General features: G+C 49.9%; 1 protein-coding gene across 1 annotated transcript; it reads left to right on the top strand.

Annotated features, from left to right (window-relative positions):
* Window positions 1-1,570: 1,570 nt before the first annotated feature.
* Window positions 1,571-20,671, top strand: A3GALT2 (alpha 1,3-galactosyltransferase 2). Its single transcript, XM_045476585.1, has 5 exons — window positions 1,571-1,804; window positions 17,823-17,906; window positions 18,086-18,175; window positions 18,457-18,594; window positions 19,406-20,671. Exons 1-5 carry the CDS (start codon window positions 1,782-1,784, stop codon window positions 20,091-20,093), a joined length of 1,023 nt encoding a protein of 340 aa, XP_045332541.1. The 5' UTR covers window positions 1,571-1,781; the 3' UTR covers window positions 20,094-20,671.
* Window positions 20,672-21,058: the final 387 nt, after the last annotated feature.

Below are 21,058 nucleotides of genomic sequence, written 5' to 3'. Positions count from 1 at the left end.
GAGGGAGACACAGAATCTGAGACAGGCTCCAGGCTCCGAGATGTCATGTCAGCACAGAGCCTGACGCGGGGCTCGAACCCACAAACAGTGCGAGTGTGACCTGACCCGAGCTGAAGTAGGAAGCTTAACCGAGCCACCCAGGCAACCCGAAGCTTGCTTCTTTAAATCCATAGGGAGAGCCCCTGCTTGCGAAAGCTCACGGTAGGCCACTTTTACCAAAACCCTACAGCAGTACCTGTTTCCACTAAGGAAAACAAATGCCAAGAGGGTCTTTGTTTTATGAAAAAAGGCAAAAAGTGAAAATAGCCTTTGCTTTGCAGCAAGCTGCCATAGGAGCTCATGCAGTGCTAGGCCCTTCCGGGGACCGGGGACCCAGGGACCGAGCTCCTTCCAGAGACCGTGCTCCTTCCGGGGACCTGGGACGTGTGGCATCTCCATCCCCACAGCTCTGGGAGCATCTGTGCTTTGTCTCCATTTATTTTGTGTATCCGTTAGCAAGGCGACAGTGTCCTAAGGGAGCAGAAAAGCCCACCATGGGTTACCCTTTGGATCCGGGAACGCTGAAAAAAACTTTCCATATAAAGTAATGATTCAATTAAAACTTCGCTTTTATGCCTTTTCTACTGAGGGCAGTTTTCATAAAGAACTCTCTTCTTTCAGATAGCAGGAAAACCTGTATTCGTTCCTGTTTACACTTTACTCAGAATTTTGAAGACTTTTTTGATCATGAGCCCCGGTTTTTTTTTTTTTTTTTTTTTTTTTTTTTTAATTTTTTTTTTCTCCACGTTTTTATTTATTTTTGGGACAGAGAGAGACAGAGCATGAACAGGGGAGGGGCAGAGAGAGAGGGAGACACAGAATCGGAAACAGGCTCCAGGCTCTGAGCCATCAGCCCAGAGCCCGACGCGGGGCTCGAACTCACAGACCGTGAGATCGTGACCTGGCTGAAGTCGGACACTTAACCGACTGCGCCACCCAGGCGCCCCGAGCCCCGGTTTTAAAAAAAAAAAAAGGTCTCCCGCTCTCATATACATACCTAAATATAGATCTCTGAAACAAAAATTTCATAAAACAATACCTACCTTTATGTGCAATACGTTCTAATATTTTCTTTTCAATTCTCTTCCTGTTCATACGTTTAAATCTTGGTCTTGATCCCTGATCCACAAAACTGATTTCTGAGAACTTGCAAACTGCACTTTTAGAAAACCCTGCCCAGTGTAAACTTTCCAAAACCCTTCCCTATCCCTATCTTGTGTGGCTCTTACACTGTGCTGGGTGACCGGTGTATGTACCCCATTTTATTGTGAGTTGTCCAAGGTCACAACCAGGTGACCAGTGCCCTTGAGATCTGGCAGAACAGGATTTTTCCCTGGGCAGCAAACACCTTAGTGGGACTCACAGACCATAGTCCTCTCCCAGGGCTCCAAGATGCTGAAGAGAGGCGCAGGGACCCCCAAGGCAGGTAAGAGAAGTCAGTACAAAATAGCTCAGAGCCTCTGGCCAACCAGAGCTGACTCGCCTCAGATTCACCTTCTCCCAGGTGATTGGCCCCAAGGGGGTTCCCAGCCCCCACCCCATCCTGGGGCCGGTTTCCTCCAGCAGGCACCGCCCCCAAGGGAGTCCCCCTCAGGGCAGTTCATCCCTGCTGGCTTCTGTGGGTGTGGTTTCTGACAGATGGCCTGCAGCTGCTTTGTCCCAGTCACCAGGAACTGGTTATTTCTCCCCTGGCTCCAAGCTAGAGGGTTCTTCCTGGCAGGCTGTCCCCACAGCTTCTCGACATGGCTCTCAAGGAGAGACTCAGGTGAGTTGGGGACACTGCCAGCATGTGGGGGAAGATGGGGCAGGACAGCTGAACTGGCAGAAATCCAGCCTGGTGGCCAGAACAAGGCAAGGAGGAGGCACAAAGGCTGAGCCATGGAGATCCTGGGCAAAGGAGACTCTGACAGGGGACATCACTCAAGGGGTAGAGATGGTCCATGGGGCAGAGCTGGGTGGGGGCAGACTGCGTCCTGGGAGACCTTGTGGCTCCTGGGGGAGAGTGGGGTTACTCCCCTGGCTTCCCTGAACTCTGAGCCCCCTTGGTGAGCGAGAGAAAGGCCTAGTGCTGCGTCCCCTGCCATAGCCAAGACCTCTCTCTAGTCCCACTGGGACTGACCGTCCGGAGTTGAAATTTGTTCCCACTTCAGAACTAATGCTTGTTCTTTAACCCCTTCTTGAAAGCGAGGAGGTCGGAGAGGTTAGAGCTTGGGGTGGGCTTGAGGGACCACTTTCTGCAGGTGGAAGTGGGGCGGAGGGGGTGCCTTTGAAAATATCTGAGCAAGCCATGTGGAAGAATGGGTCAGGCAGGGGCCTCTGTGGACTAGGGTTCCCAGCTGGGGCATGGGAGGGGGCGGCAGGAGCTGGCAGGTGCCCACCCGGCCCTCACCCGGGGCCACTTGGGGCCCGCTCTGCCTGGCTGCCTTGGCTGAGGTCCAGTGCCCAAGATATGCATCAGCTTGCCCTACCGAGGTTGGGGGTTGGGGTGGGTGCCGGCTAAATGAGTCAAGGTGGTGAAGGCTGAGAGCGGTCCACTCTAGCCTTTTCTCGCCCCTGCGGCGCGGACAGGTGGTGTTTCCCAGAGTGTACCTCTGGGGTAGCATTGCTTCCGGGAGCCAGCTGCAGCCCGCCCTCCCGGAGCTTGGTGGGGCTGGTGTGTGCAAGGGGAGAGAAAGCTTCCTGCAGGAGAGACACTGACCGGGGGAGGGGAGGCAGGGGGGATGTGAGGTGCCTTGGGGGAATATTAACCCAGCCAGAGACCTTTGGGAGAGGAGCGTTAAGGTTGAGCTGGGGCCAGGTCAAAAGGTGCCCCAAATGCCACGTTCTGGCTTGGGAATCAGACCTAAGTTCAAACTCAGCTCCACCGCTTAACTAGCCGTGTGACCTTGAGCAAGTGATTTAATGTTTCTGAGCCTCAGTTTCTTCATTTATAAGGTGGAGATAATCATGGCATCTCCTTCAAGGGACCGTGGTCAGACCTCAATGCGATACGGACATAAAACACTCAGCAGGCAGAGTGCCTCAGTAAATGTCTGAAGATATTTGTAGAGTGCAGACTTAACACTGAAGCAAACAGAGTCTTGAGAACGGAGTCACAGTTTGGGAAAGAATGAAGACAAGGAACCTATTCATTGCTTCATTTAGTTTACTGAACAAATATTAATAGCACCAACCATGAGGCAGGCTCTCAAGTTTGGCCCCAAGAAAACAAAGGGTAATAAAACGGCCCTGCCGCCTGGCGGGGCAGAAGGTACAGAGTAGAGTTTGGCAAGTGCTTGAGTAGAGGTTTGCACAGGTGCGGAAGAGCATATGGCAGCAGGTGTTGGAGGGGGAGGTCGAGGAAGGCATCACGAGGAGGAGGCTGGGTGTAGAAGAATTTTCTGGAGCTTGGTGATGGTTGATAGCAAAACAGCAATGTGGGCGAAGATACAGAGGTGGGGAAGACACTAAGTCATGGCAAGTTTAAGGAACTTCACGGAAAGAGACGGGGCAAGTTAGTAGACAGTTACAGGAATCCAGATGAGAAGCAGAGGTGGGGAAGAAGGAGCCTGGGGCTCTGGTGGGGAGGCGGAAGCAAGAGAATTTGGTGACGAAGGGCTCCGAGGAGCGAGGAAGTGGTCCCGCTTGGGTAACTTGGGACCCGTCAGAGAGAACACGTGGACATTATGATTGCATTTGCCAGGATGGAGGAGACCTGAGTGGGGAGCGGGTTTCTGAGGAAAATCCAGAGTTCCTTTTTGACTTAAGTTTGAGGCGCTTAGGAGACATCCAAGTAGAGAGCCCAGGTGGCACCAGTGCCCCCGGGGGTCCTCTGTCACTGTACCCATCATGCCCAGAACAGTCCCACCAGAGAATCCGGGCAGTGGTTCGGCCCCACCCCAGTTCCAGGATGGAACTTGACGAACTACACCACACGGTATAATAAGACTTTTGGTCTTTTTCCTGTGCTCCAGGCATAGAACTCCTAAAAACCTTGCAGTTTCCTGAGTGATAGGACTATCTGTTGTTATTCACGATGAGTCACATGGTGACTTAGGGTAGGCCCCTCAATTGTCTCAGGATGGGACTAACCACCTGAATGGCCAAGTTGACTATAGACTTGGAACTTTCAGCCCCACCCCCGACCTCCAGGGAGGGAAGGCAGAGCTGGAGACTGGCTATAAAAACTCCTGAACAGCAACATTTAGAAACTTCCCGGGTTGGTGAATGCATTCATATGCTGGGAGGGTGGCCCATTCCAACTCCGCGGGGCTAGAAGCTCCTGACCTCACTCTATGTAGCACTTCCTCTGGGTGTTCATGCATACCCTTTATAAATAAACCAGTAAAGATAAGTAAAGTGCCTCCCTGAGTTATGTGAGCGGTTCTGTGAACAACTTATGGAACACGAGGAGGGGCTTGTGGGAACCCCTGAGTTATGGTCAATCAGCCAGAAGTAGGGGTGGCCCAGGATTTGCAACTGGCTTCTGAAGAGGGAGCCGTCTCACGGGACTGCGCCCTTGACCTGTGGGATCTGGCACTAACTCCAGGTAAATAGTATAGAAATGAATCGAATTGTTGGACACTCACTTGAGGCTGGAGAAATGACTTGGTTGTTGGTGTTGGAAAACACCCCAGAGGGTGACTAGAACGTAAGGGGAAGCTGGACAAGAGAGGAGTATAAAGAAAGACATTTTCCTCCCTTAGATAACATTAAAAAACAAAATTCATCTGAGTAAATCTGAAGATCTAATTGGGTTTATTTACTGATTCATGAACCAGGCATCATCTCAGCAGATAGAAAGGAGCTCCGAGGCGCCGTACAAAATGGAAGGCTTTTGTACACAGAAGGGGATGGAGGAAAGGAGGCTTCTAGCTAAAAGTGGACTGTTTCAGGGTACCTGGATGGCTCAGTCAGTTGAACATCCAACTCTTGATTTCGGCTCAGGTCGTGGTCTCATGGTTTGTGAGTTTGAGCCCCCTGTGGGGCTCTGCGCTGACAGCAGGGAGCCTGCTTGGGATTCACTCTCTGCCCCTCTCTTGCTTGTGCGCACTCATTCTCTCTCTCTCTCTCTCTCTCTCTCTGTCTCTCAAAATAAATTTTTAAAAAAGTGGGCTGTTTCAGGTAAGGTCACTTTCCTTTGGGGGAACGTGGGGGGTCTATCAGGCAGATAATCTCATTAGTGCTTACCAGGTAATTCTAGACTGGTTAAAAGTTACATTCCTGGGAGAAGGTGAAGACTGCAATCCCCTTTGGTGCCAAGTCTTGGCTTGCTGACAGGGGGCTTCGTGTGAGTGCCTCCATTTGGGGCCCTGTTGTTTCTTTTTTAACACTTCCACCCCCTTTTGATCAGACTCTCAATAGAGTTGAGAGACATGTCCAAAGTGTAAAGTGCCTCTCTCCCAGCTGTCGCTCCAAGTTCTCCCAGTTTTCGCTGCTCCTGTGTGAGATTCACAGGTCATGACCTCAGGATTACATTTGAAGTTGATCACTCTCTTCATTCCCCTTTTTGATGTTCCAGTCTCAGGAGATCATTTGCTTGGTGGTTAGGGGCTTTGAACGTGCATTTGAAGTTGTTGAGAGAGTACAGTGCCCCAGGGTGACTCCTATGATTATCATAAGCAGGATACCTCTCCATATCTAGAGTGCACCAAGAGCCATGGTCCCCAAGACCCAAATCAATCAAAATCAAATAAGTCAAACAAAGACCCCATTGAAGGAGTCCTCTTTTTAAGCCAAGTGGCCTGCTCAGCAATCTTATGTAACCTTGTTTCAACTTCCCAGAAGTGTTAATCCAGGTGCGGGAGGCGGTGTTGACCACAGCACAGATACCTCCTTGCTCAGCCCAAAGTTAATCAAGGGCTGTCCTATTGTCAAAAACCACCTTGGCCAGAGAGTCTAAGGACTTTCATTGGGCCGCCATTGCTCTAGCACAAAGCCATACTTTGAAAGTTAAGGAGAGTGTGCTGATCACAGCCTCATTTGTATTCACTCCCAGCCAGGGAGGTAGACACCTAAGGAAGCAAATCCTGAATCACAAAAGCCTCCTGGTAGGTCCTTTCTAACTTGATGGTATAAATTTAGGGGAGTTGACCCACAGGGTGCCTTAGTTTGTTGGTGAACAGTTAGGGGCACAGCTAACCCGTTAGGTAAGAGTCATCGCCTGGTTATGCACCAACCATGTAGGCATTCATAGGCCCAAAGGAAGATGAAAACCGCCCCAGACATAGACCCTGTGTGAGTACTGCTCCCGCTAGGGTGGCTCTGTGAATGGAGTCCACCACCATGGACAGAGCAGAGTTTTTGAAAGCTAGCAGTCTGAAAGGTTACCTCCCTTTAGCAATGGCCTGGAGATACAGATGCTGGTGCTCTCTTTCCAGGCCAATGTACAAAGGGTTTTACATTAAAATAGGGGGTCTCCATCTGGCACCTTGGGTGGACACGGTCTACCTGGCTGTCAGCCAGCTACTTCTCTTCCTCGTCAATTTGATCTGGAAGTCTCCAGCCTCTGCACAGGACCAGATGTCAGGTGGAGCCTTCTTTAGCTGTGCAACGTGTACCCAAGGTTCAAGTCCCTAAAGGTGGCTGCCATCTGGGTAGCGAGGTGGACCTGGTATAGTCCCTTCCAAGGAGATTCAGGGCATTCTCTGTCCTTGTGACTCCCCATCAGAAGGGTGGGAGAAACTTGGAAGCATCTGTTTGGAGAGTCAGAGCCAGGTATTTCAGGAAACTAGAAGAATTCCAGGTCTAGTCCAGTTTACAGGCACTTAACAAAACCTCAAAGACAATACACAGGATTAGAATCTAGTATCTACAAAGGGACAAACATAATTTTTCTCTCTACAATTACCTCCACTTACCAAATATAATCACAGTAAAACTAATTTGTTTGCATTAAACCGACTTGATTATATAAGTGCGTTAAGAACAGTGGTTGATTGACCATACAAGTCCTTAAGACTGCTTTGTTGGAACTTTTCATAAGGAATTTCAGACTGAACTTTTAAGTCTTTGAGATAGGGAGCCAAGCCAAGGGCTCCACAGTAGATTTCACCTAAAATACCTACAGTTTGGGTGAATTCGTGTCCATCAAAACCTCGGTAATATAACCAATGCTTCCCAAGGTGTCTTATTACAAGGAGAACCAGATTCACAGAGAACATATGCAAATAACTGACTATATTGCCATGAAAAAAAAAAATAGTTTCTAAATTCTGGAGGGATCAGGTCAGAGAAAAAGTAAATGTTTCATCTTTGTTTACAAAGGTACACACTTTACTGAATTGCTGTAAGTCATGTAGCCTTGTAAGATAAAAGGTTTCCTTAAACACAGAAAAACAAAACATTAAGGAACCAGAAACACTTCAGACAAAAAGTCAGAATAAGTTACAAGCATCTTTCCTGCTCGTTCTGTCCCGTGTAATCCATACTTGTTCTGCTTGAATCAGTTTTCCTATTAGTTCTGGAGATTTTTACCCATTTCAGTTTTAGGGTCTTAAAGTTATAAGAAACCTGTACTGGATCTCCTTAAAGCCGAAGCACTTTTGCAAAAGCATCAGAGTGAAACATACCATCTGGGAATGACAAAAGGCTCGAAAATGGCCATTGCTAAATAGCATTGAGAAGGGAATTTGATTATTTCTGTAACATACAACATTTTAAGATAATAGCCAGGATTGTGGCTGATAGCATGACACCAGGACATATCAGATTTCCAGGAGTTTCACATAATTTCTGGAACACTTGCATACTTGCGCAAATACAACATAAGGAAGGCTTCATATTACTTTTTTGACAATGCTCCCCATGTAATTTAACATGTCAAATAAGCTACATCAGTTTGGCCTCTCTCTTTTTATAAGGAGAGAGAACAATTCTTTTATAGTTTTCCACAGATCCTGTGGAAAATCTCAAAGTTACTTCCAGGTCAAAAAGACTTCCTTCAGCATTATATTGTAGGGGGAGGAGGAAAAAGTTGGTAAAAGGTCTTAAAAATACTTGAGCAAATAAGATCACGGGTTATTGGGGAGCATTAACTTGGTTATCTATTTAACCATGACAATTAGAGACTCTGTAAACAAATACAGAGAGTTAAGTTGTAAAACAAAAAAGAGCTCTTTGCCCTTCTAATAGGGAAGGCTTGGTTCTCTTAAGCAAAGATCTGATAGGAAACACAAGAAATTATTTTGACAGGCCACAAAAATCTTTGTTTTCTAGGCAGATTACTTAAAGGTAAAGAGAAAGCTCTGCAATCTCTTAGCAATATCTTATTCTTTCTTTTTTTTTTAATTTATCTTTCTTAGACCAACAGTCTAAGAAAACTGTCCTTTTAACAGAGAGGAAACCAATTTTAATTTTGTCTCCATTTTTTTTTTTTTTTTTTTAAGAGAGAGAGCATGAGCAGGGGAGGGGCAGAGAGAGAAGGAGAGAAAGAATCCCAAGCAGGCTCTGTGATGACAGCACGGAGCCCAACGCAGGGCTTGAACCCAGAGATCATGACCTGAGCCAAAATCAAGAGTCAGACACTTAAGCGACTGAGCCACCCAGGCGCCCCCGATTTTTTAAACTTCTGTCCACTCCAACCTTAGCCATCTTGACCACACATAAAATCCTTTTCCCAAGATTCCTTTTCAACAGACCATCTGCAACCTTCTTTTTTACCAGATTTTATCCTGTTTTTCCTCTTTCCCATTCTGAATAACCAGCCTTACTTTTAGGACAAAATAACTTTCTTTTCCCTCAACAAAAATGCAGTTCCATTCCTCATATCTTCTCTTATCGAAAATGTGCATCCTACTTTCCTTTCATACAGAGAACTTTCTTTATTAATTTCTAGTAGTTTTATTTTCCTTCTGTTAAGAATTAGAGTTGACCACGGGTGCCTGGGTGGCCTAGTCAGTTAAGTGTCCGACTCTTTTTTTTTTTAAGTTTTTTATTTATTTTGAGAGAGAGAGAGTGAGAGAGCAGGGGATGGACAGAGAGAATCCCAAGCAGACTTCAAGCTGTCTACACGGAGCCCAATGCAGGGCTTTAAACTCACAAACCAGGAGATCATGACCTGAGCTGAAATCAAGAGTCAGATGCTTAACCAACTGAGCCACCCTGGAGCCCCAAATTTCTGATTCTTGATTTTGGCTCAGGTCATGATCTCACAGTTTGAGTTTGAGCCCCGCGTTGGGCTCTGCGCTAAGTGTGGACTCTGCTTAGGATTCTCTCTCTCCCTCTCTCACTGCCCCTCCCTCACTCTTTTGCTCTCTCTCTCTCTCTCTCTCTCAAAAATAAACATTAAAAAAATTACAATTGACCCTCAAACAACATGGCTTTGAACTACATGGGTCCATTTATAATGGATTTTTTCTCAATACAGTACAGTATTGTAAATATTTTCTCATCCTTATGATTTTTTAAATAACAATTTTTTCCTCTAGCATCCTTTAAGAACACAATATATGATACATATAACCTACAAAATATGTGTTAACCTCAGTAAGGCTTCCTGTCAACAGTAGGCTATTAGTAGTTAAGTTTGAGGGGGTGTCAAAAATTATATGCAGATTTTTTTTTTAACATTTATTCCTTTTTTGAGAGACAGTGTGAGCAGGGGAAGGACAGAGAGGGAGACACAGAATCTGAAGCCGGCTCCAGGCTCTGAGCTGTCAGCACAGAGCCCAACCTGGGGCTTGAACTCACAAACTGAGATCATGACCTGAGCGTAAGTCGGAGGCTTAACCCACTGGGCCACCCAGGCAACCCAATTATATCCAGATTTTTACTGCAAGTGAGGGTCAGTGCCCCTAATCCCCAGATTGTTCGGGAGTCCATTGTATGTACTTTGCTGGAGTTTACATTTCAAGGAGATAGCCCACACCGGAAGAGGAGAGTCCCTAGAGAAGACCAGGTAGAACATTTACACCTCAAAGGCACAGGGAAAGAATGCAAAACTCTCCGGGGACGCTTGTTCCCCAAGGTCAGAATTTTTACAGTACCTACAGCCTTTTACAATGAATAAGGGTCAGGTTAATTGTTACAAAGAATGAGTGGACTTTGAATGGTCTCGAGAGCTGCATTTCTGGTCTTGCAAAGATTTGTGGGATAAGGACACTTGCCTTTAACTCCTCTGAGAATTGTGTTGCATCCTGGAGGACTTCCAGGGGCTGACACAACCCATGCACCTACGTTGGAAAGTTTTTCTTTCCCTCTGAGTACATTCAGCTTAAAGGAGAAGGTCTAAAAGAATTCCTATCTGGCTCGAAATATCAGCTCCCAGTTTGGCCAAGTTTATGACCAGAGTGTTATTAACTCCTCTCAAATATCTTGTCAGGTTTCAGTCGGGACAAACAGTAAATATTTCTGGCAGTAGAAAACGATCCTGCAAAGCCAAGAGGCACGGCACCCTCAAAGAAGGTGCAAAAGATATTATCTTCACAAGATCTAGAGCCCTTCCCAAAGATCAAGAACAATGGCCTAAATTTGGAAAGGGAGGGACAACGTGCAAACTTACTTTTTTTTTCTTTCTACCAAATACTAAAGAGATCCAGGAGAGCTGACTCTGGTAAGAATATTCTCAGCTTCAGGTGGCTTCTTCCAGTCTTTCCCAGGATCCCACTTGCAAGCCCTGAGCAAGGTTTAAAGTAGAGATTGTAGGGGCACCCGGGTGGCTCAGTAGGTTAAGCATCCAACTTTGGCTCAGGTTGTGATCTCCCAGTTCAAGCCACACATCAGGCTCCTTACTGACAGTGTGGAGCCTCCTTGGGATTCTCTCTCTCTCTCTCTCTCTCAAAAGAAATAAACTTTAAAAAGATAGCAATTGTAGCTCCAGTATCTACCAAAATATCTACCAATATCTACCAAAATTAGTTTTAATTTTATTTTTTAATATTTTTCATGTTTGTTTACTTTTGAGAAAGTGAGAGAGAGAACATGAGTAGGGAAGGGGCAGAGAAAGAGGAACACAGAATCTGAAGCAGGCTCCAGCCTCTGAGCTGTCAACACAGAGCCTGACACGGGGTTCAAGCCCATGGACTGGGAGATCAGGACCTGAGCTGAAGTCTTAAATAAGTGATCTCCTCTAAATGGGATGTTCTCTTAAATTACAAGAGTTGAGGGGCACCTGGGTGGCTCGGTTGAGTGTCCCAACTTTTGATTTTAGCTCAGATCATGATCCATCCCAGGGTCGTGGGATCAAGCCCTGTGCTTGAGGTTCTCTCCCTCTGCCCCTCTCCCACTTGCTCACATGTGCCCTTTCTAAAAATAAAGAAAATTTTAAAAATAAACAAGTAAATAAGTGGAATGTTCTCCATAATGGCAGTTGTAGTTCTAAGTTGCTTGAGTAAGATTTTTGCCATTTTGTAGGTATCTGTAGCTTTCAGCACTGCAGTTCTTAGACACAGAATAAGTCAGCAGACTGGAAGATGGTGTGCTCAACTCTTGTAATTTAAAAAAAAAAAAAATTCGTGAACATTTATTTATTTATTTTTGAGAGAGAGAGCAAGAGAGCACAAACGTTGTGGGGGAGGGGCAGAGAAAGAGGGAGATACAGAATCCGAAGCAGGCTCCAAGCTGTCGCTGTCGGCACAGAGGGGCTTGAACTCAACAAACCGCGAGATCGGGACCTGAGTTGAAGTCAGACGCTTAACTGACTGAGCCACCCAGGCGCCCCTCAACTCTTGTAATTTAAGAATCCCATTAGTAGTAGTAGTTATTCTTTTTGAGCCAAGGCTTTGGGTGTCTCAGCACCAAACTAATACTTAAAAGAGATGTGCTGCTGGATTGGGAATTGTGTGATGCTTTACGGTGTACCTCGTTGCACGGAGGTTTTCTTGAGGTTGGCAGGTGACCTACTGCGACTCTTCGCCTAACCTAACAGGAAATTTTGGGTTAAGTGGCAAGTGTTCTAACAGTTTTTAAATGTTTGACCCACGCCCACCAATTTGGGCAGCTTTTGAGATTCCCATTAGCAACAGCCTTTACCTGATGGACATAACAGAGACCAACAGTGACCAAAGAAATGGGACTGTGGACACCAGCAGTAACCTGTGGACTGGCCAGCAAAGGGCCTGTGTGCTCCCCCCAGCAACGCCCAGTGTGGAAGTGGGGCCTGGGGGGAGGGCTGAATCACAGACCCCAGAGAACTGAGTCCAAATGGGGACTGGAGCTGCCACCGGCAGTTCCCAATGTGGAATCTGGGGACAGAACGAAAGGTCTGGGGTTTCCAAGAAAATGGGGGTAATTCACACTAAACCAAGGACTAGGGGCTTGGGTTCTGGGTGGAACTGTCTGTTAGCTCAAGCTGACCAGCCCCAGACTGGAAAGCCAATTGGATCAGGAGGCTGATGCAAAGTATGTGAGCTCAGAACCAAGAGGACCATAACCCTCAGAAACAGCGAGAAAGAGAATACAAAGGGTTCGAGGTACCACGCCTGTGTTCCTCGTTGTCCCCAGAGCCTCCAGAAGTCTCCTTTGTTCCCGTCACCGCCAGCAAATCTGTTAAACAAAATTCAGTGGAGGGGCGCCTGGGTGGCACAGTCGGTTAAGCGTCCGACTTCAGCCAGGTCACGATCTCGCGGTCCGTGAGTTCGAGCCCCGCGTCAGGCTCTGGGCTGATGGCTCAGAGCCTGGAGCCTGTTTCTGATTCTGTGTCTCCCTCTCTCTCTGCCCCTCCCCCGTTCATGCTCTGTCTCTCTCTGTCCCAAAAATAAATAAACGTTGAAAAAAAAAATTAAAAAAAAATTCAGTGGAGTAAATGTGAAGGTCTTAATCGGCTTTATGTAACAATTCATGAATCGGGCGGCATCTCATCTCGGCAGATACAAAGGAGCTCTGAGGGGGCTGTAGAAATGCTGTTCTAGGCAGAAGAGGTGAGAGGAAAAGGCAGTTTCTAACAAAGACTGGACTGCTTTGAGCAAGGTCACTTTCTTTTAGGGGAAAGTGGGGGTCCATCAGGCAAGTATTCTCACTAGTGCTGACCGGGTAATTCCAGACTGACTGGTTAAAGGTACATTTCTGGGAGAAGGTGAAACTGCATTTAGCGACTCCATTTGGGGCCTATTGTTTCTTTAACAAAGACAAAAGTAACACCTGCTCATTGTACAGCGGAACGTGAGAGAAGTGTATCCAGCAGAAATCCCCTCTTCCCTCTAATTTCAGCCCCCCAGTAACTGGTGCATCTCCTTCAGAATCTGTGCGTCTAGTAGCCACCAGCCCTATGTAGCTACCAAGCACTTGAAATGTGGCTCATTCCAATTGAAATGTGCTATAAATCTAAAATGTACACTGGATTGAGTACTTAGTATGAGACAAGAATATAAAGTATCTCCACCATTTTCATATTGATTATAGGTCAAAAGGATATTTTGGACACAGTGGGTTAAATTAAAATGTTATTAAAATTAATTTCAGCCCTTTTCACAGTTTTTTATGTGGCTACTAGAAAATTTTAATTTATATATCTGGCTCATATTGTACTTCTTTGGTTTCTTTCCTTTTTTTTTTTTTACTTTTTAAAATGTTTATATTTATTTTGAGAGAGAAAGAGAGAGCATGTACGAGCAAAGGCGGGGCAGGGAGACAGGGAAAGAGAGAGAATCCCAAGCAGGCTCTGTGAATGCTAGCACAGCCGGATGCGGGGCTCAGACTCACCAACCATGAGATCATGACCTGAGCCGAAATCAAGATTCGAACCCAGGCACCCTTCATATTGTACTTCTATTGGATAATGCTTTTCTAGATCTTTCCCGACACGTTTATGAAAGACCATAGGTATGCATATCTGTAAATGGGGGCTTTCCCCTCATAGAAGTGAGATCAGCCTCTATACACAGTCCTGTTATTTCCTTTTCCACTTCACACATCGGGACCTCTTTTCCAGAATGTACACAGAAATCCACCTCATCCTTTTCACGGGTCCTGTTGCTTTCCGCGGTATAGGTGTGCATAATTCACGAATCCACTGATCAACACTGGGGTTTCTGAGACGTCCATTCACTCTTTCAAACAAAGCTATGAGACCATCCTTGGTCTACCCACCATGAGTCTCCATTTCTAGAGGTGGGAAAGCTGGGTCAGGCGAGAGCACTTCGAATGTGACCACCAAGGAGTCAGATTCTGAAGGCTTCTTGGACAGGGCTTCGAGGTTTAGACTTTATCTTGCAGGCAGTAGGAAGGCTTAAAACTTGTTTGGTTTGATTTTGTTTTTCTAAATTGCTGTGTATCTTTCCTGCATTAAAAAGCCAAAATAAGCACATTTTAAAAACTTGAAAAAATAAAGGGAAAAAAAAGCCCTACTATAACTTATTGCATAGATACTGAAGTTTTCCTTTTTAGTCTTATTTTCTGGTGCATGTTTTAATTCCTGCTAAATTATCATCATACTGCCCAGGGGCACCTGGGTGGCTCAGTCGGTTAAGCGTCCAAATTTGGCTCAGGTCACGATCTCATGGCCCGTGAGTTCAAACCCTCATCGGCTTCTGTGCTGACAGCTCGGAGCCTGGAGCCTGCTTCGGATTCTATGTCTCCCTCTCTCTGCCCCTCCCCTGCTCACACTCTGTCTCTCTCTCTCAAAAATAAACATTTTTAAAAATTTAAAAATAAATAACAATAATCATACTGCCCATTGATTTTAGAAGCTGCTTTTTGCATTTACGGTTTCTGCATAAGCATTTTTCCACGTGACCACGGAGTCGTCAGAAAAAGGCTATTTAGTCGGTGGGCTGGCTGTTAGGGCCTTTTCAGCAGCCCGCGGAATGAATGCCTTCTCCCTGGTGCTTCCAGTCAGGATCCAACCAAGCCCAAGTGCCCCTCATATAAAGGAAACACACACTCCTCCACCAATCCCAGCCTCTCAGCCCCATCTGGTTGCCCCCATCCTCCTCCTTCCAGCCACACTTCTGGAGAGTCAACCCACGCCCCTGCCTCCACCACTGCACCTCTACTGACTCCTCCACCCACCCCACCAGTCAGGCGCTGTCTCCTTTCCCAGCCCCCCTGGCCGGGTCCCTTTAACCTTGACCAAGTCCTGCCTGCCCCCTTGACAGCCCTCCACCACCCCACCACCGACGCCCTGGTTCACAAGGGCTAGCAGTAGCCCGGAACTGCCCTCCTGCCTCCAGCCACGCTCCCTCACCCCTCAGGGTCCAGGCTCAACTGTTCAGCTGCAGTATTTTTTTTCAAATAAAAATCTGCATCAGTCCCTGGAGGAAGTATCTTTCAGGGCTCCCTATGGTCCTCCAGATGAAGCCCAACCCCTTAGCCTGGAATGCAGGGTGATCTGGCCCTGGCTTACCTTCGGCCTCACCTGTCCCCGCTCCCCACCTGCACTCCACCCTGCAGAGTGACCCGTAGTGCCATGCGCACCCCACATTTTCTCTCCCCTCTCACTTCTGTACATTGTTGTTTTCTTCTCATAGACCTCCCTTCCCCGCTGCTGCCTTCTTTGCCCGGATAACTTCTAATCATTAGAAGCCACCTCCTCCAGGAAGCCTCCCCAACTTCCTCCCCATCTGTCAAGGTTCAGTTGCCACCCTCCAGTTTGCCCACATAGCATCTTGTATTTCTACTGATGACAGCCTTCACTGTGCTGTGTTCCATTCATCTGTTTGAGGTCTGTCATCTGACCCATTTCCTCTCTTCCTGGCCATCCACATCTTCCTGATTCCCTTCCCTGAAGATAAGGTCTGTGCCTCGCTCACCTCTGAATCCTTGACCTAGCAAGTGCATGATTCTGAGCTTGTGCCCAATCAATATAGGGTGAAGGCATGCATAAGCAGAAACTAGTGAACATCTTGATGGATAAACTTTTTGCATCCTGAAGATGATCTCTGAGCAGACTCTCAGAAGCTGGGGTGATTGGATTAAAGGGTAGGAACAGTGAAAGCTTCAATCCCCATAGCTAAGTAGCTTTCCAAAAAGATCTAGCAATCTTCAATCCCACCAGCAACTGTAAGAGTGCCTGTCTCACTGTATACTTGAAGCGTGGCTAGTTTTTGTTGTTTTGTTTGTGTTTTTTTTTAAAGCTCATTTTATAGGTAAAACATGCCACCCTGTTCTAATTTGTATGTCTTTGGTTACTAGTGAGGGTGAACATTTCCCCATAGATTTGCCTTCTAAATGTATTTCTTCTTGGATGTTTGGTCACGTGATGTGGACACTGTGAAAGCAGGTGGGCATTTTATAGGATGACTTTGGGGGTTGTGTAGGAAGGGGCTGGAAGTTGATGCTTCAATGGTCCTGGTGGGGGATGTGCAGGCAGGATCACTGTGGGGCCAGGAGTACCACAGGGGCCCGGGGGTGGGGGGGGGGGGTGGGGAGGACATCCAGGAGGCAAAGTCAACCCACCCTGGGGACTGACAGCAGATGACGGGGGCGGGGGTGAGAGAGAGGAAGGGGTTGGGGTGCAGTCAGGTTTCTGGCTTGGCCAACTGAACAGAAGGAGGTACCATGTGCTGAGAAGGTGCACAGGTGGACACAGGCACACAGACACCACAAGACCCCTCTCCTATCTACTAGCTACGTCTGATGAGGAACAGCCAAGTCGGCTAGCTGAGAAGGCAGGGAGGCAGGAGCGTCTGACCCGGTAGGCTTGAGAAAGACCAGGGGAGCCAGACTTTGGAAGGATTTGTAGGGCAGAGAGTGGAGTTGGGAGGTTGTCTGGGGATCATGAGGGTCTGTTCAGGAATAATGACAATTGCAACTGAGCTAGGACTGTGTGCAAGGCCTTGCCCTAACTGCTTAGCGTGTATCAACTCACTAGCCACCTCAGCCCTCCGAGGGAAGCATTCTTATCATCCACATTTTATAGATGAGGAGACTGTAGTGCAGAAGTCCAGAACCTTGCCCAAGGCCAGACAACTTACAAATGGTGGACTGGGATTGGAACCTGGGGGTCTGGCCCCAGTGTCCGTGCTCCTCACCAGGCGGTTCCAGCCTTTCGGGAGACATGGGCACACAGGAGGGGTGGGGGATACTGGATGAGATCCCCCAGAGGATCTCGACTTTGGGGGCCCTTCCTGGATGACCCCCAACCGTGGCCACACGCCAAAGCCGACCTCCTCCGAGCAGGAATGGGGCTTCTGAGCTCTGCTGGACGTACCCAGCCCAGTGGCTGGAGCCACTGTAGATGCGTGGCCCCTGACCACAGCCCACCCCCCACGCAGCCCCTCAACTCATCAGTCACCAAGCCACAAACTTCCTTGCATCCCCTCCCAGTCTCTTCTCCTGTCCAAGGCCAGTCCTGCCCCCTACCCAGGCTAAGCACCCCAACCTCTAATATTATCGTCCCCCAAACCTGCCCAAGGTCATGTCCCGTTGCACTGCTGGGAAAAGCAAAGGATTATGTATCCAAATATTCATCAAAAGGGGCCTGGTCAGGTAAATGATGCTCTAGCCAATAAATGGTATATTGGGCAGCTGGGGAAAAGGGGGGACAAGCACTTCAAGTATTCAGAGGGGATAACCGCAAAGATAATGGTCAGTGGAGGCAGTGGAAAATGGAAGATGCAGAGCGGGAGGGGAGGGGGGAGGATTTGCCACCATATTTATATTTGCCTGCATACGCACAGATCACCTCTGGAAGGAGGCACAAGAAAAGAGTAGTGCTGGCTCCCCTCCATGCAGAGCAACTGGCTGGATGGGACCAGGAAAGACTTTGCACTACATATACTCTTTTGTACCTCTGAACACCTGTACCATGTGAAAAGAATATATTTGTATCCAAAAATAAATAACCTGCAACATTAAAATTACAGAAGCAATTTCTCATGTGTATGTGTATGTATAAATGAGTTGCTAATGCCCTCCCCACCACCCAGGACCTGGAAGAGACTCTTCTGGTTGCTGATCCTATTTGCACTTGGCCTCTTAGGGCTGTACCTGTATGGGCTCCCTGTAATCAGGTACAACTCCCTACCCCCAGCCCTCAACGTGGGAACCAGCAGGGTCGGGGCCTCTTCTAAGTGCCTCCTTGAGGGATGGTGGGCGATGGCTATCTTGGCTGCACACTTGTCCTTGTGGGCTCCCCCTCCTTGTAAAGTGCAAAGAGAGAGGGCCCCTCACTGCTGCCCCCACCCCGCAGGCATCTGGAAGTCCTCATCCCCATGGGTGTCTGCTCTTCTGCCAGAATGGCCCTGCTGAGAGACAACTTCACGGGTCTCTTGCATCCCTGGTAAGGAGCTAACACCCACATGCCCTAGAGAGCCCTGCCTTCCGTGTCCCTGCCCTCCACACATCCCTCACCCTGGCAGGGCCAGGTACTCCTCCCAGGGGCCCCATCAGGTTACACATCTCCCAATCCTCTGTGTTGGATCTAGGCTAGGGACTTCTAGGGGCGGGGGCTGGGTGGGACCCATTTGTGGGGCCCTAGGGTATGGCACTGGGGAGGTGGCGGTGACGATGCACCAGACCAGTGGATGAATGGACCTATCTCTCCATCCCTGTCCCGGCCAGGGCCCGGCCTGAAGTCCTGACCTGTACCTCCTGGGGGGCCCCCATTATTTGGGATGGCACCTTCGACCCAGCTGTGGCCCAGCGGGAGGCTCTGCAGCAGAACCTCACCATTGGTCTGACTGTCTTTGCTGTAGGCAGGTAAGGCCTGGGGAGGGGAGCGGTGCTGTCCAGGCAGGGAGTGGAAGGGGTGTGCATGGGATGCAGGGATGGGGCACAGGGTTCTCCCCGGCCGCAGGATCCCAAAGCGAAGAGGGAAGCAAAGACAGCACCTCTTGTCCCAGCCTTCCGGGGAGCAGGCAGGACCACCCTTTCCCTTTCCCTCCTCCCTAGACACCGGCACCATGGAGCCCACCCAGCACAGGCCCCTACCCAGGGACCGTCCTGACCATCTGCGTGAGGAACTGTCACAACCTCAGTGATGACAACAACGGCTGTTATTACAGCTTAAGATTCTGTGGGCAGGAACTCCCGAAGGGCTCCCCGCTGCCCCCCCATGTCTGGGCCTCCCCTGGGATGGCCGACTGCTGAACACCGGTGCAGCACCTGTCTTCACAATGCCTTCCGCGCGGCTGGCTGGGCTTCCTCACGTCGCCGCGGCATCACGGGTCCAGGCCTTCGTAAGCTTTAAGCTTCGAAGGCTCAGAGCCCTAACGAGGCAAAGGCTAACGCTGCCGGCCGTCCCAGGGCCAGCACGGCCCCTCTGCCGCGGGACCCTGTTGATCCAGGCGGGCCGTGGGAGCCCACGGTCAAGGCAGGGAACCCAGGGCTGCGAAGGCGAGCGATCTGCAAGCCTCTGCGCCCGCCCCTTGAAAGCTGCTGCGGCTGGAGGGTTGCGGAGCCCCGGAGCCCGTGGCTGCAGGGAGCCGGGAGCCCGAGCCCGAGCGCGGCCCCGGGGCCGAGGAAGGCGCCGCGCTCGGGCTGACCCGCCCCGCCCCACCCCGCCCGGCAGGTACCTGGAGAAGTACCTGGCGCGCTTCCTGGAGACGGCCGAGCAGCACTTCATGGTGGGCCAGCGCGTGGTGTACTACGTGTTCACCGAGCGCCCGGACGCCGTGCCCCGCGTGGCGCTGGCCCCGGGCCGCCTCCTGCGCGTGGAGCGCGTGGCCCGCGAGCGGCGCTGGCAGGACGTGTCCATGCAGCGCATGCACACGCTGCACGAGGCGCTGGGCGGGCGGCTGGGCCGGGAGGCGCGCTTCGTGTTCTGCATGGACGTGGACCAGTACTTCCACGGCGCCTTCGGGCCCGAGGCGCTGGCCGAGTCGGTGGCGCAGCTGCACTCCTGGCACTACCGCTGGCCGCGGTGGCTGCTGCCCTACGAGCGCGACGCGCGCTCGGCCGCCGCGCTGGCGCCGGGCGAGGGCGACTTCTACTACCACGCGGCCGTGTTCGGGGGCAGCGTGGCGGCGCTGCGCGGGCTGACGGCGCACTGCGCGCGGGGCCAGCGGCGGGACCGCGAGCTCGGCCTGGAGGCGCGCTGGCACGACGAGAGCCACCTCAACAAGTTCTTCTGGCTGCACAAGCCCGCCAAGGTGCTGTCGCCCGAGTTCTGCTGGAGCCCCGACATCGGCTCGAGGGCCGAGATCCGGCGGCCGCGCCTGCTCTGGGCGCCCAAGGAGTACGCCCTGCTGCGCGACTAGTCCCCGACCCCCCGCCGGCCCGGGAAGGGGGCCCCTGAAGCCGTCGGGGCGCCCCGGAGGGCAGCGAGAGCTTGGATCGAAACAGCCCTGCCCGCCTGGCCGTGGGATCGTAGCGGTGGGAGGAGGAGGCCCTGGCCTTTGGGGAGCTAGCTGTTCTACAGGAGGGAAAGGTCCCTTTCCTCCACTTTCAACAGCCACCGACGAAGCACCGCGATAGTAGCGCCTCGCAAGCTGCCCTTCACCTCTGACCTTACTGGGTTCGTCTGATGCCTCCTGCAGAGCTGTTTTAACCCTTCCCACCCCCCCCCCCAACGCCAGCCCCCAACCCCCTTTTTGATAAGGAGACTGAAGCACAAAAAGGGAACGTAAGTGCCTAAGGCACAGAGAAGCTGTGAGTCTGTCTGGGCGGCAGCTGGAGAGCCAGGACTGGCTCTCACTCCAAAGAGAGTAGCTTCTGGGTGAACAGGAGAAAGCTGCTGCCACAGAAGAAACATCTGAGTCCTTGGCTTTGCTCCCCCTGCCCTCAAACAACTTTGTACGTATTTAAGTAATATTATAATAAAATTATTCCAAAGGTATCCTTATGGCCCTCTCTCCTGGACAGTGTCCACAAAAAGGACATTTCCTTGATGCGGGGCCCATAGTCTGGGCCTGGTAAGTTTCCTTACTCGTGGCTGCTATCTAGACTTTTCATCCCCGGGTGGGGGGCTGCGGGGGGAGTGGGAAACACAGGCTCTGAACAGCAGGTGAAATCATCAGGCCCTGCAGGAAAGGTGGTTACGGGGCCGAGGAGACAGGGAAGGTAGCAGCTTGGAAGCCCCTGCGCTGTCCTCTGACACTTGGGGAAACTGAGGCCCTGGGAGGGTGGGATTTCACTCCAGGTCTCCCGAATCCAGTATGCAGTGTTCTCACAGACCTTGCATTTTTATGAGCCTCCACTGTTCCCAGGAAGGACAGCAGTTCCA

This window comes from Leopardus geoffroyi, chromosome C1 (genome assembly GCF_018350155.1).
Source record: "Leopardus geoffroyi isolate Oge1 chromosome C1, O.geoffroyi_Oge1_pat1.0, whole genome shotgun sequence".
NCBI lineage: Eukaryota > Metazoa > Chordata > Mammalia > Carnivora > Felidae > Leopardus > Leopardus geoffroyi.
The sequence above is the reverse complement of the archived record's forward strand: the minus strand, read 5'-3'. Positions and strand labels throughout refer to the sequence as shown.